Source organism: Bos taurus, chromosome 3, assembly GCF_002263795.3.
Source record: "Bos taurus isolate L1 Dominette 01449 registration number 42190680 breed Hereford chromosome 3, ARS-UCD2.0, whole genome shotgun sequence".
NCBI classification, from domain to species: domain Eukaryota; kingdom Metazoa; phylum Chordata; class Mammalia; order Artiodactyla; family Bovidae; genus Bos; species Bos taurus.
Window position 1 is genome coordinate 32251727 of NC_037330.1, and position 12415 is coordinate 32264141.

The 12415-nt window shown below is 37.8% G+C and overlaps 1 protein-coding gene across 2 annotated transcripts in view; it reads right to left on the minus strand.

Annotated features, from left to right (window-relative positions):
* CEPT1 (choline/ethanolamine phosphotransferase 1) overlaps positions 1-12415 on the minus strand; it is a 45071-nt gene that overhangs the window by 24540 nt on the left and 8116 nt on the right. For both annotated transcript variants that reach the window (XM_005204090.5, NM_001193130.1), the window contains exon 3: positions 730-877. In XM_005204090.5, coding sequence (XP_005204147.1) covers positions 730-877 — 148 coding nt within the window. The remainder of the gene's footprint in view (positions 1-729; positions 878-12415) is intronic.

Sequence of the window (12415 nt, forward strand, 5' to 3'; positions counted from 1 at the left end):
TCCTGGGTCAGGAAGATTACCTAGAGAAGGGACAGGCTACCCGCTCCAGTATTCTTGGGCTCTCCTGGTGGCTCAGCTGGTAAAGAATCCGCCTGGGAGACCTGGGTTTGACCCCTGGGTTGGGAAGATCCCCTTGAGAAGGAACAGCTACCCACTCCAGTATTCTGACCTGGAGAATTCCATGGACTGTATAGTCCATGGGGTAGCAAAGACTCAGACACGACTGAGCGACTTTCACTTTTCACTTTGGAATTAGATAATGGCAACGGTTGCATAATTTTGTGACTACCCTAAAAGTCACTAAATTGTACACTTTAAAAGGATGAATTTTATAGTAAGTGAATTATATCTTAATAAAAACTTGAAAAAGGCAAAAACAAAAATACAAAGACTATGAATTTCTTAGTCTCCCATTACTGAACTCTCATCTATAATTTGAGATTTCTTTCATGATAACAATTATGCCCTAAGAATTTAAAAACAACAGGTGCCAAAACAATAATATTTAGGGTTAAAAATAACTTAGGTAGAAATTAATTTCTAAATTTCCTGATATCATCAAATAATGAACAAGTATTAACCAGCTTTATATTTTTTGACAATATTAAAACTTAATATAAAATCACTTCTGATAACTACTATAATATCACAAGCCTGTTATTTATCTTATCATTGTTTTCATATTCCTTTTAACATTGTTAATCATTCACATTAAAAAATCAATAATACCTGTCGATAGTGAATCACACCCATGATCAAAAAGTTCTCCCAAAGGAGAACTACTATTAGTTCTTCTTGCCTGTTTTCCATCAATAGCATCCAAAGACTGGTAAATGAAAAGGCCGCATGCACAAGCAATATACGCCCACAGGGGTGCCTGTGAAATAAAATTTAAAAAACAGTAACAAGACATATTAATATTATGTTTGGCGAGTATATTTTTACTTGCAGATATGTTATCTTCATTCTCCAGAGAAGTTGGAAGCTATGGGAGAGAAGATCCAGGTGCTACATAGTGAAAAACTTTTCAAAACAATCAAAATTATGAGAGAATTAAATTCCCTGTTTTGCAGGGATACTCAAGCAGATGCTGGGTAACTACTTCACAGGGGTAATACAGAAATGCCATGCGAGATTAGATTAGGTAACTTGTGTAAGATTCCTCCTAACATTTAGACTCTAAGAATCAATTAATGAATAGCTAATAAGGTTTTTCCTAAGTTGTATTTTTGAAGATGTTCAAAAAGAAAATTTCCATGTTAAACTCAGTTGGAAAACACTGGATTAAACAATGTTAAACCGATTTTTCCACTGCAGGACTGCTTCCAGGCCTTAAGGTTGCTAATGCATATTGTGCATGTTCAAGGAGGATACAACATGCTGCCATTTCCCAAATGTATTTGAGCATGTGACTTATTTTTTTCACTGTTTCATGAAGCAACACTACGGAAATAATGATCTACTTATTAGACAGAGTGCTTATATTACTTTTCAAATACTTATTATGGTCACATTTTCAAGAAACAATTTCTCTTTTGTCAGACAGAAACTAAACCACTAAAACTGAATTTAAATGTGATGCATTAAAAAAGAGAGCTTCTATTTGGTACGTTCTCTGTAAGAAAGTGAAAGAGTTTTTTGCATCATTTTTTCCTATTTTTCTATGCCTAGGCCATGAAAACAATTTTATAACCACAAGATATTTTCTCAGATATTGGTTTTCAAGTTAACTGTACTAAATGCTCAGAGCTGCAAAGTATACTACTCAGAGCTGCAAAAAACATTCAGTATATTCTGCACTACAAAGAGATATCTCCCTGAGAGAGATCTATTTGTGTGTGGGTGCTCAGTCATGTCCAACTCTTGCAACCCAATGGACTATAGCTTGCCAGGCAGTCATGTCCAACTCTTGCAACCCAATGGACTATAGCTTGCCAGGCTCCTCTGTCCGTGGGAATTTTCAGGTAAGAATACTGGAGTGGGTTGCCAATTCCTTCTTCAGGGGATCTTCCTAACACAGGGATCAAACCGACATCTCCTGCATTGACAGGCAGATTCTTTACCACTGAGCTACCTGAGAAGCCCAGAGACCTATTTAGACTCAGTTATTAAAGGTAAAGATCTTCTGTTTTTTTTTTGGAGTCTCATATTTTAAAACACTGAGGCTGCTAAAAAGATTATCGTATATACCTCCCCCAAGCTCGAGTTACAAACCTGGAAAAGAATAACTGTGTAACCAAGTTTACATGGCAGCACTGGACTAAGTGGTTAACCTTTTTTTTTTAAACGTATTTGTTTTTTAAGATTTTCATTATTATTTTTCGTTGTGCTGGGTCTTCATTGCTGTGCACAGGCTTTCTCTAGTTGTGGAGAGTAGGGGCTACTCTCTAGTTGTGCTGCATGGGCTTCTCATTGCAGTGTCCTCTATTTCGGAGCACAGGCACTAGGCGCACAGGCTTCAGGAGCTGTAGCATGTGCACTGAGGAGCTGTGGCTTACTGGCTCTAGTGTGCACGCAGCAGTAGCTGCAGCACGTAGGCTCAGTGGGTGCAGCCAGTGGGCTCTAGAGAGTGGCCTCAGCAGTTGCGGCGCACCGGCTTAGTTGCTCCAAGGCATGTGGAACCTTCCCGGACCAGGGATCAAATCCATGTCCCCTGCATGGGCAGGTGGATTCTTATCCACTGAGCCACCAGGGAAGTCCACTAAGTGATTACTCTTATGTGACTAAGAACTCTCCCTTCTAAACTTGGGTTTACTGCTTCTTACTCCTAGAGGAATCCAGTAATTCTCTAGAGCTGCACTGTTTTATACAATGGCCATTAGCCAGCCATCTGTGACTATTTTAGTTTAAATTCATTAAAATAAACCAAAGATTCAGTTCCTCAGCTGCTAGGTACATTTCAAATATTCAATAGCCGTAAGTATTTACGGCCTCCATATCAGATCACACAGACACAGAACACTATCATCATCACAGAAAATTCTATTGAACACTACTGCTTTAGGGGACTAGAAAAACAAGGAACTTCTTGGGGGAGGGGGCGGTTTAGGATTTTAATGGGGAAATCTGTTACCCTGGAACAGAACTGGATTCAACTTAGTGACTAAATAACAACCATCTAGAAAACACCAAGATGGTAATTACATATATAAGAGAGAGAAGCAAAGCCTTCTTATCTTTGGACTTTTCTTTTTTCTTGTGAATACATAGAACAGTTTAATATTTATCTATTTCTTCTTTGTTTCCATTATTTCACAACTCGCAGAGGTGTTTTAAGAAGAAAGCCTTCTCATTCAGGAGCAAGTACGGTCTCAGCTGGGTTAAGAGTCTGATACACTGAATGTATAAGTCAGGAAACTATTATAGTCATAATCTACCTTGATTTCTCAAAGTAGCATTCTGAAATTAGCGTAGTTCCTATTCTGGAAGTTTCCCAAAGATTTAACTAATGCCAGGGTTACTCTAATAATTCCAAATCACTTAAGAAAAGAGACTGAGGAAAAGTATTACAGGGAACATGGTGCCTGGTACAGTCTAGGTGTTCAAAAAATGACTATTAGTGGCCAAGCTAATCTTGAACTTGCTCTCATTCCCTAATCTTTCTCCTGGAACTAGTTTAGGACTTAGAAGGTTTCATCTGGAACCAACCCACTTCCCTGTTGTATCTCTAAGGATGTGTGAGATCTGGACCAGATTCCTCTGGAAGGAGATGTCAGAGCCTCAAGTGATCCACAGGAAAAACAGCTCCAAGGAAATATGATAAAGAATCCCAAGACATATTTAAACAATTGTATTGGTGTTTATTTTTTGTTTCCAGATTGATGTAAAGCAAGATAGTTAAGAAAATGAGGAGAAACCAGAAATATATCCATATAATCTGTATGAATTGTATCTGTATAGTAAAAGAGGAATTAAAGATAATCAAGGGCGAGGGGAAAATAAGTATCTGGAAAAAGACAAAAAACAAAAATATGTTTTATATGTAACTGTGACCCTCAATAACTGTGACCCTCAATAACTTTACATTAAGACCTATATGTGGAAACAAATGAATTAATGAAAACAAAAAGGGATAAAGGATTAAATGGTGATAATTTTACCTCAAAAAAAAAAAATCAACTGAAAAAGACTACATTGAAAAAAATTACTTCAAATTTAAAACAAGACAAGGAGCATTGTGGCCATTATGATTTAGACAGTCACTTTCAACAGCTTTACTTGAGGATCACCTTCTATCTTCTTGGCTTATCTGTACTGATCATTCTGGCACAGTAAATGTTTTGATTCTCTTTCATCTACCTAACTACCTTGGTTAACTTTTTGATAAGGACATTTTGAAGCCAAATAACTTCAATTTACCCACTGAGTTTCAGTTTTGGTTTTAAGCAGTGAGTAGAGGGAAGGTAAAAGTGAAAGAGCAGCAAAGACATTTGTATTTGAGAATGCCCAGCAGTACCATGTTTCCTTTTTTTAACAGCAGCCACAGCAAGATACAGAGCAGGAAATACATTACACCGTTTCTTTCTTCTATTTTCTTTTGCTGTGTTAAAATAACAGAACGACAGAGATACACCTAGGGTTATCAGATATGTTTACAGGAAGCGAAAAGGGATATTCAACAACTCTCACTGGAAATCAAGAGAACACTTTCAATATGACTAATTTATAGCTGTGCCATCTTCCTACCAGAGACTTTCCTCTCTGATCATTTTAAACCTTGCTAAGACTTTATTAGCCATAATAAAGGGGGATAAAATTCTTTTTGTAAAGCATTGAGATTTACTGATTTTAAAGGAATACTTCACGTTAATCTCAACTAACATTAATTTATCTACTGGCATCAGAGTCCACACTTTGCTTCTGGTCTCTCATAAGCATAGTGTATGTAAAGTAGGTTGTAGTTATGAGAGTTATTAATAGTATATACGACAGGATACTTTAAAACAGCTGACAGGGGGGAGGAGCCAAGATGGCAGAGGAGTAGGACGGGGAGAACACTTTCTCCCCCACAAATTCATCAAAAGAGCATTTAAACGTCGAGTAAATTCCACAAAACAACTTCTGAATGCCGGCAGAGGACATCAGGCACCCAGAAAAGCAACCCAACTCTTCGAAAGGAGGTAGGAAAAAATATTAAAAACAAAAAAAAAAAGAGACAAAAGAGGGAGGGACGGAGTTCCGTCCCGGGAAGGGAATCTTAAAAAGAGAGAAGTTTCCAAACATCAGGAAACCTTCTCACTGCCAAATCTGTGCCGAGCTTTGGAAGCACAGAGGGCAACATAACAGGGAGAAAAAATAAATAAACAATTTAAAACTCGCAGATTGCGAGCCCTACAGTAACTCCCCCAGCAGAGAAGCAGCGCAGACGCCTGCATCCGCCATTAGCAAACCGGGGCTGGGCAGGGAGGCGCGGCGTGGGCTGCATCGCTGAGAGTAAGAATCTGGCCTGAATACCCTGAGCGCTATCTGAGTGAAATAATTTGGGCTAGCAAACCAGACTGTGGGATACCTACCACGCGAAAAGCCAGCCCTAACCTAAGACCGCCAGGCCCGCGCACGAAACAAAGGACTGAACAGAGATAGCCGGCTGCAGACCTTCCCCCTCCGATGACAGGCAGCCAGAGCCGGAAGGGGGCAATCGCAGCCCCAGAGAGACATTATCTATAAAACTGTAAGCGGGCTTCTTTGCTAACTAAAACTTCTTGGGGGTCTGGACGATCAACATCTGCCTGAGAAGGTGCGCCGGTTTTACATCCAGATAACCGAGTGGCGGGGAGGCGATAAGTCGCAGCATTGGCGCTCGCCTGGGAAGAGCAAATTGGCGCTCGGACCTGGGAAGAGCACAAAACGCAGGCCCAACTGAGTCTGCGCCTCTGAGGACTACCCGAGTGCCTGAACCTGAGCGGCTTGGACCTGGGAGGTGCATGCAGCCCAGGGCCAGCCTCGGATTGTTCCTGGCGGAACAACCTAGAGTCCGAGCAGTGTGGACAGGGAGGCTACACGCGCCGTGAGCGGGGGCAGACCCAGGGTGGCTGAGGCACTGCGAGCCCACGCCAGTGTTATTTGTTTGCAGCATCCCTCCCTCCCTCCCCACAGCGCGACTGAACAAGTAAGCCTAAAAAAAAAAAAAAGAAAAAAAAAGTGTCCTCCACTGTGCCCTTTGAGTCAGGGCGGAAACCAGATACTGAAGAGACTAGCAAACAGAAGAAGATATAACAGAGGGAAACGCCTTGGAAGCTACAGGCAATAGATCAAAACCCTGTGGTTACTACGGACTACATAGGAAGGGGCCTATAGATCTTGAGAAATATAAATCTGACCAAGGAACTAGCCAAAAATGAACTGAACCCACAACACCCACCAAAAAAAAAAAAAAAAAAAAAAGTCCTAGATATATTTTTATTATTTTTACGATCATTCTTTCTTTTTTTTTTAATTTAAAAAAAAAAATTTTAAGTCCTCTATTGTTCCTTTAATTTTCACTTTTATAACCTATTACTTTGCAAAAAAAAAAAAAAAAAGACCCTATTTTTTTCTTCTTCAGCAAACTTCATATATATATATTTTATAATTTTTTGACCTTGGTTTTTTTTTTGTTTGTTTGTTTTTGTTTTTTTCTTCTTTTCTTTAACATTGTATTTTTGAAATTCCAAACTCTACTCTAGATTTTTAATTTTCGCTTTTTGGTATATGTTATCAATTTTGTACCTATAGTTTTTTTTATATAATTTCTGTGACTTTTTTTTTCTTTTTTTTTTCTTCTTCTCTGTTTCTTTCTCTTCTTCTTTTATATAACATTGTATATCTGAAATTCCAAACTTTACTCTAGATTTTTAATTTATGCTTTTTGGTATTTGATATCAATTTTGTACCTGTATTTTCTTTATAATTTTTGTGACATTGTTCGTATTTGTTTGTTTGTTTTCTCTCTTTATTTTTCTTCTTCTTTTTTTTTTTTTTTTTTTTAACATTGTATTTTTGAAATTCCAAACTCTACTCTAGATTTTTAATTTTTGCTTTCTGGTATTAGTTATCAATTTTGTACCTGTACTTTCTTTATAATTTTCGCGACCTTGTTTGTTTTTGTTTGTTCGTTTTTTCTCTCTTTCTTTTCCTTCTTCTCTTCTTTAACATCGTATTTTTGAAATTCCAAACTCTACTCTAGATTTTTAATTTTCGCTTTCTGGTATTAGTTATCAATTGTGTACCTGTACTTTCTTTATAATTTTCGCGACCTTGTTTGTTTATGTTTGTTCGTTCTTTCTCTCTTTCTTTTCCTTCTTCTTTTCTTTAACGTCGTATTTTTGAAATTCCAAACTCTACTCTAGATTTTTAATTTTTGCTTTTATGTATTTGTCACCAATTTTGTACCTTTAAGGACCCAATCTTCAGGACCCATTTTTCACTAGGGAGTGAGATTACTGGCTTGACTGCTCTCTCTCCCTTTGGACCCTCCTTTTTCTCCACCAGGTCGCCTGTGTCTCCTCCCTAACCCCTCTCTACTCTACCCAACTCTGTGAATTTCTGTGTGTTCCAGACGGTGGAGAACACTTAGGGAACTGATTACTGGCTGGATCTGTCTCCCTCCTTTTCATTCCCCCCTTTTATCCTTCTGGCCACCTCTGTTACCTTCCTCCTTCTTCTCTTCTCTGTATAACCTCGTGAACATCTCTGAGTGGTCCAGTTGTGGAGTGCACATAAGGAAGTGACTACTGGCTAGCCCACTCTCTCCACTATTGATTCACCTCATCTCATTTGGGTCACCTCTAACTCCCTCCTCCCTCTTCTCTTCTCCATGTAACCCTGTGAACCTCTCTGAGTGACCCTCACTGTAGAGAAACTTATCATCTTTAATATAGATGTTTTATCAAAGGTGTTGTATAGAAGGAGAAGTTTTGAAACTACTGTAAAAATAAGACCGATAATCAGAAGCAGGAGACTTAAGTCCAAACCCTGACTCCAGGGAACTCCTGACTCCAAGGAACATTCATTGACAGGAGCTCCTCAAATGCCTCCATACCGACACTGAAACCAAGCACCACACAAGGGCCAATAAGTTCCAGGGCAAGACATACCAAGCAAATTCTCCAGCAACAAAGGAACACAGCCCTGAGCTTCAAGATACAGGCTGCCCAAAGTCACCCCAAAACTATAGACATCTCATAACTCATTACTGGACATTTCATTGCACTCCAGAGAGAAGAAATACAGCTCCACCCACCAGAACACCGACACAAGCTTCCCTAACCAGGAAACCTTGACAAGCCACCTGTACAAACCCACACACAGTGAGGAAACGCCACAATAAAGAGAACTCCACAAACTGCCAGAATACAGAAAGGACACCCCAAACTCAGCAATTTAAACAAGATGAAGAGACAGAGGAATACTCAGCAGATAAAGGAACAGGATAAATGCCCACCAAACCAAACAAAAGAGGAAGAGATAGGGAATCTACCTGATAAAGAATTCCGAATAATGATAGTGAAATTGATCCAAAATCTTGAAACTAAAATGGAATCACAGATAAATAGCCTGGAGACAAGGATTGAGAAGATGCAAGAAAGGTTTAACAAGGACCTAGAAGAAATAAAAAAAAGTCAATATATAATGAATAATGCAATAAGTGAAATTAAAAACACTCTGGAGGCAACAAATAGTAGAATAACAGAGGCAGAAGACAGGATTAGTGAATTAGAAGATAGAATGGTAGAAATAAATGAATCAGAGAGGATAAAAGAAAAACGAATTAAAAGAAATGAGGACAATCTCAGAGACCTCCAGGACAATATTAAACGCTACAACATTCGAATCATAGGGGTTCCAGAAGAAGAAGACAAAAAGAAAGACCATGAGAAAATACTTGAGGAGATAATAGTGGAAAACTTCCCTAAAATGGGGAAGGAAATAATCACCCAAGTCCAAGAAACCCAGAGAGTACCAAACAGGATAAACCCAAGGAGAAACACCCCAAGACACATATTAATCAAATTAACAAAGATCAAACACAAAGAACAAATATTAAAAGCAGCAAGGGAAAAACAACAAATAACACACAAGGGAATTCCCATAAGGATAACAGCTGATCTTTCAATAGAAACTCTTCAAGCCAGGAGGGAATGGCAAGACATACTTAAAATGATGAAAGAAAATAACCTACAGCCCAGATTATTGTACCCAGCAAGGATCTCATTCAAGTATGAAGGAGAAATCAAAAGCTTTTCAGACAAGCAAAAGCTGAGAGAATTCTGCACCACCAAACCAGCTCTCCAACAAATACTAAAGGATATTCTCTAGACAGGAAACACAAAAATGGTGTATAAACTCGAACCCAAAACAATAAAGTAAATGGCAACGGGACCATACTTATCAGTAATTACCTTAAATGTAAATGGGTTGAATGCCCCAACCAAAAGACAAAGACTGGCTGAATGGATACAAAAACAAGACCCCTACATATGTTGTCTACAAGAGACCCACCTCAAAACAGGGGACACATACAGACTGAAAGTGAAGGGCTGGAAAAAGATTTTCCATGCAAATAGGGACCAAAAGAAAGCAGGAGTAGCAATACTCATATCAGATAAAATAGACTTTAAAACAAAGGCTGTGAAAAGAGACAAAGAAGGTCACTACATAATGATCAAAGGATCAATCCAAGAAGAAGATATAACAATTATAAATATATATGCACCCAACACGGGAGCACCACAATACGTAAGACAAATGCTAACAAGTATGAAAGGAGAAATTAACAATAACACAATAATAGTGGGAGACTTTAATACCCCACTCACACCTATGGATAGATCAACTAAACAGAAAATTAACAAGGAAACACAAACTTTAAACGATACAATAGACCAGTTAGACCTAATTGATATCTATAGGTCATTTCATCCCAAAACAATGAATTTCACCTTTTTCTCAAGCGCACATGGAACCTTCTCCAGGATAGATCACATGCTGGGCCATAAAGCTAGCCTTGGTAAATTCAAAAAAATAGAAATCATTCCAAGCATTTTTTCTGACCACAATGCAGTAAGATTAGATCTCAATTACAGGAGAAAAACTATTAAAAATTCCAACATATGGAGGCTGAACAACACGCTGCTGAATAACCAACAAATCACAGAAGAAATCAAAAAAGAAATCAAAATTTGCATAGAAACGAATGAAAATGAAAACACAACAACCCAAAACCTGTGGGACACGGTAAAAGCAGTCCTAAGGGGAAAGTTCATAGCAATACAGGCACACCTCAAGAAACAAGAAAAAAGTCAAATAAATAACCTAACTCTACACCTAAAGCAACTAGAAAAGGAAGAAATGAAGAACCCCAGGGTTAGTAGAAGGAAAGAAATCTTAAAAATTAGAGCAGAAATAAATGCAAAAGAAACAAAAGAGACCATAGCAAAAATCAACAAAACCAAAAGCTGGTTCTTTGAAAGGATAAATAAAATTGACAAACCATTAGCCAGACTCATCAAGAAACAAAGGGAGAAAAATCAAATCAACAAAATTAGAAACGAAAATGGAGAGATCACAACAGACAACACAGAAATACAAAGGATCATAAGAGACTACTATCAACAATTATATGCCAATAAAATGGACAACGTGGAAGAAATGGACAAATTCTTAGAAAAGTACAACTTTCCAAAACTGGACCAGGAAGAAATAGAAAATCTTAACAGACCCATCACAAGCATGGAAATTGAAACTGTAATCAAAAATCTTCCAGCAAACAAAAGCCCTGGTCCAGACGGCTTCACAGCTGAATTCTACCAAAAATTTAGAGAAGAGCTAACACCTATCCTGCTCAAACTCTTCCAGAAAATTGCAGAGGAAGGTAAACTTCCAAACTCATTCTATGAGGCCACCATCACCCTAATACCAAAACCTGACAAAGATCCCACAAAAAAAGAAAACTACAGGCCAATATCACTGATGAACATAGATGCAAAAATCCTTAACAAAATTCTAGCAATCAGAATCCAACAACACATTAAAAAGATCATACACCATGATCAAGTGGGCTTTATCCCAGGGATGCAAGGATTCTTCAATATCCGCAAATCAATCAATGTAATACACCACATTAACAAATTGAAAAATAAAAACCATATGATTATCTCAATAGATGCAGAGAAAGCCTTTGACAAAATTCAACATCCATTTATGATAAAAACTCTCCAGAAAGCAGGAATAGAAGGAACTTACCTCAACATAATAAAAGCTATATATGACAAACCCACAGCAAACATTATCCTCAATGGTGAAAAATTGAAAGCATTTCCTCTAAAGTCAGGAACAAGACAAGGGTGCCCACTTTCACCATTACTATTCAACATAGTTTTGGAAGTTTTGGCCACAGCAATCAGAGCAGAAAAAGAAATAAAAGGAATCCAAATTGGAAAAGAAGAAGTAAAACTCTCACTATTTGCAGATGACATGATCCTCTACATAGAAAACCCTAAAGAATCCACCAGAAAATTACTAGAAATAATCAATGACTACAGTAAAGTTGCAGGATATAAAATCAACACACAGAAATCCCTTGCATTCCTATACACTAATAATGAGAAAACAGAAAGAGAAATTAAGGAAACAATTCCATTCACCATTGCAACGGAAAGAATAAAATACTTAGGAATATATCTACCTAAAGAAACTAAAGACCTATATATAGAAAACTATAAAACACTGGTGAAAGAAATCAAAGAGGACACTAATAGATGGAGAAATATACCATGTTCATGGATTGGAAGAATCAATATAGTGAAAATGAGTATACTACCCAAAGCAATTTATAGATTCAACGCAATCCCTATCAAGCTACCAACAGTATTCTTCACAGAGCTAGAACAAATAATTTCACAATTTGTATGGAAATACAAAAAACCTCGAATAGCCAAAGCGATCTTGAGAAAGAAGAATGGAACTGGAGGAATCAACCTACCTGACTTCAGGCTCTACTACAAAGCCACAGTTATCAAGACAGTATGGTACTGGCACAAAGACAGAAATATTGATCAATGGAATAAAATAGAAAGCCCAGAGATAAATCCACGCACATATGGACACCTTATCTTCGACAAAGGAGGCAAGAATATACAATGGATTAAAGACAATCTCTTTAACAAGTGGTGCTGGGAAATCTGGTCAACCACTTGTAAAAGAATGAAACTGGACCACTTTCTAACACCATACACAAAAATAAACTCAAAATGGATTAAAGATCTAAACGTAAGACCAGAAACTATAAAACTCCTAGAGGAGAACATAGGCAAAACACTCTCCGACATACATCACAGCAGGATCCTCTATGACCCACCTCCCAGAATATTGGAAATAAAAGCAAAAATAAACAAATGGGACCTAATTAACCTTAAAAGCTTCTGCACATCAAAGG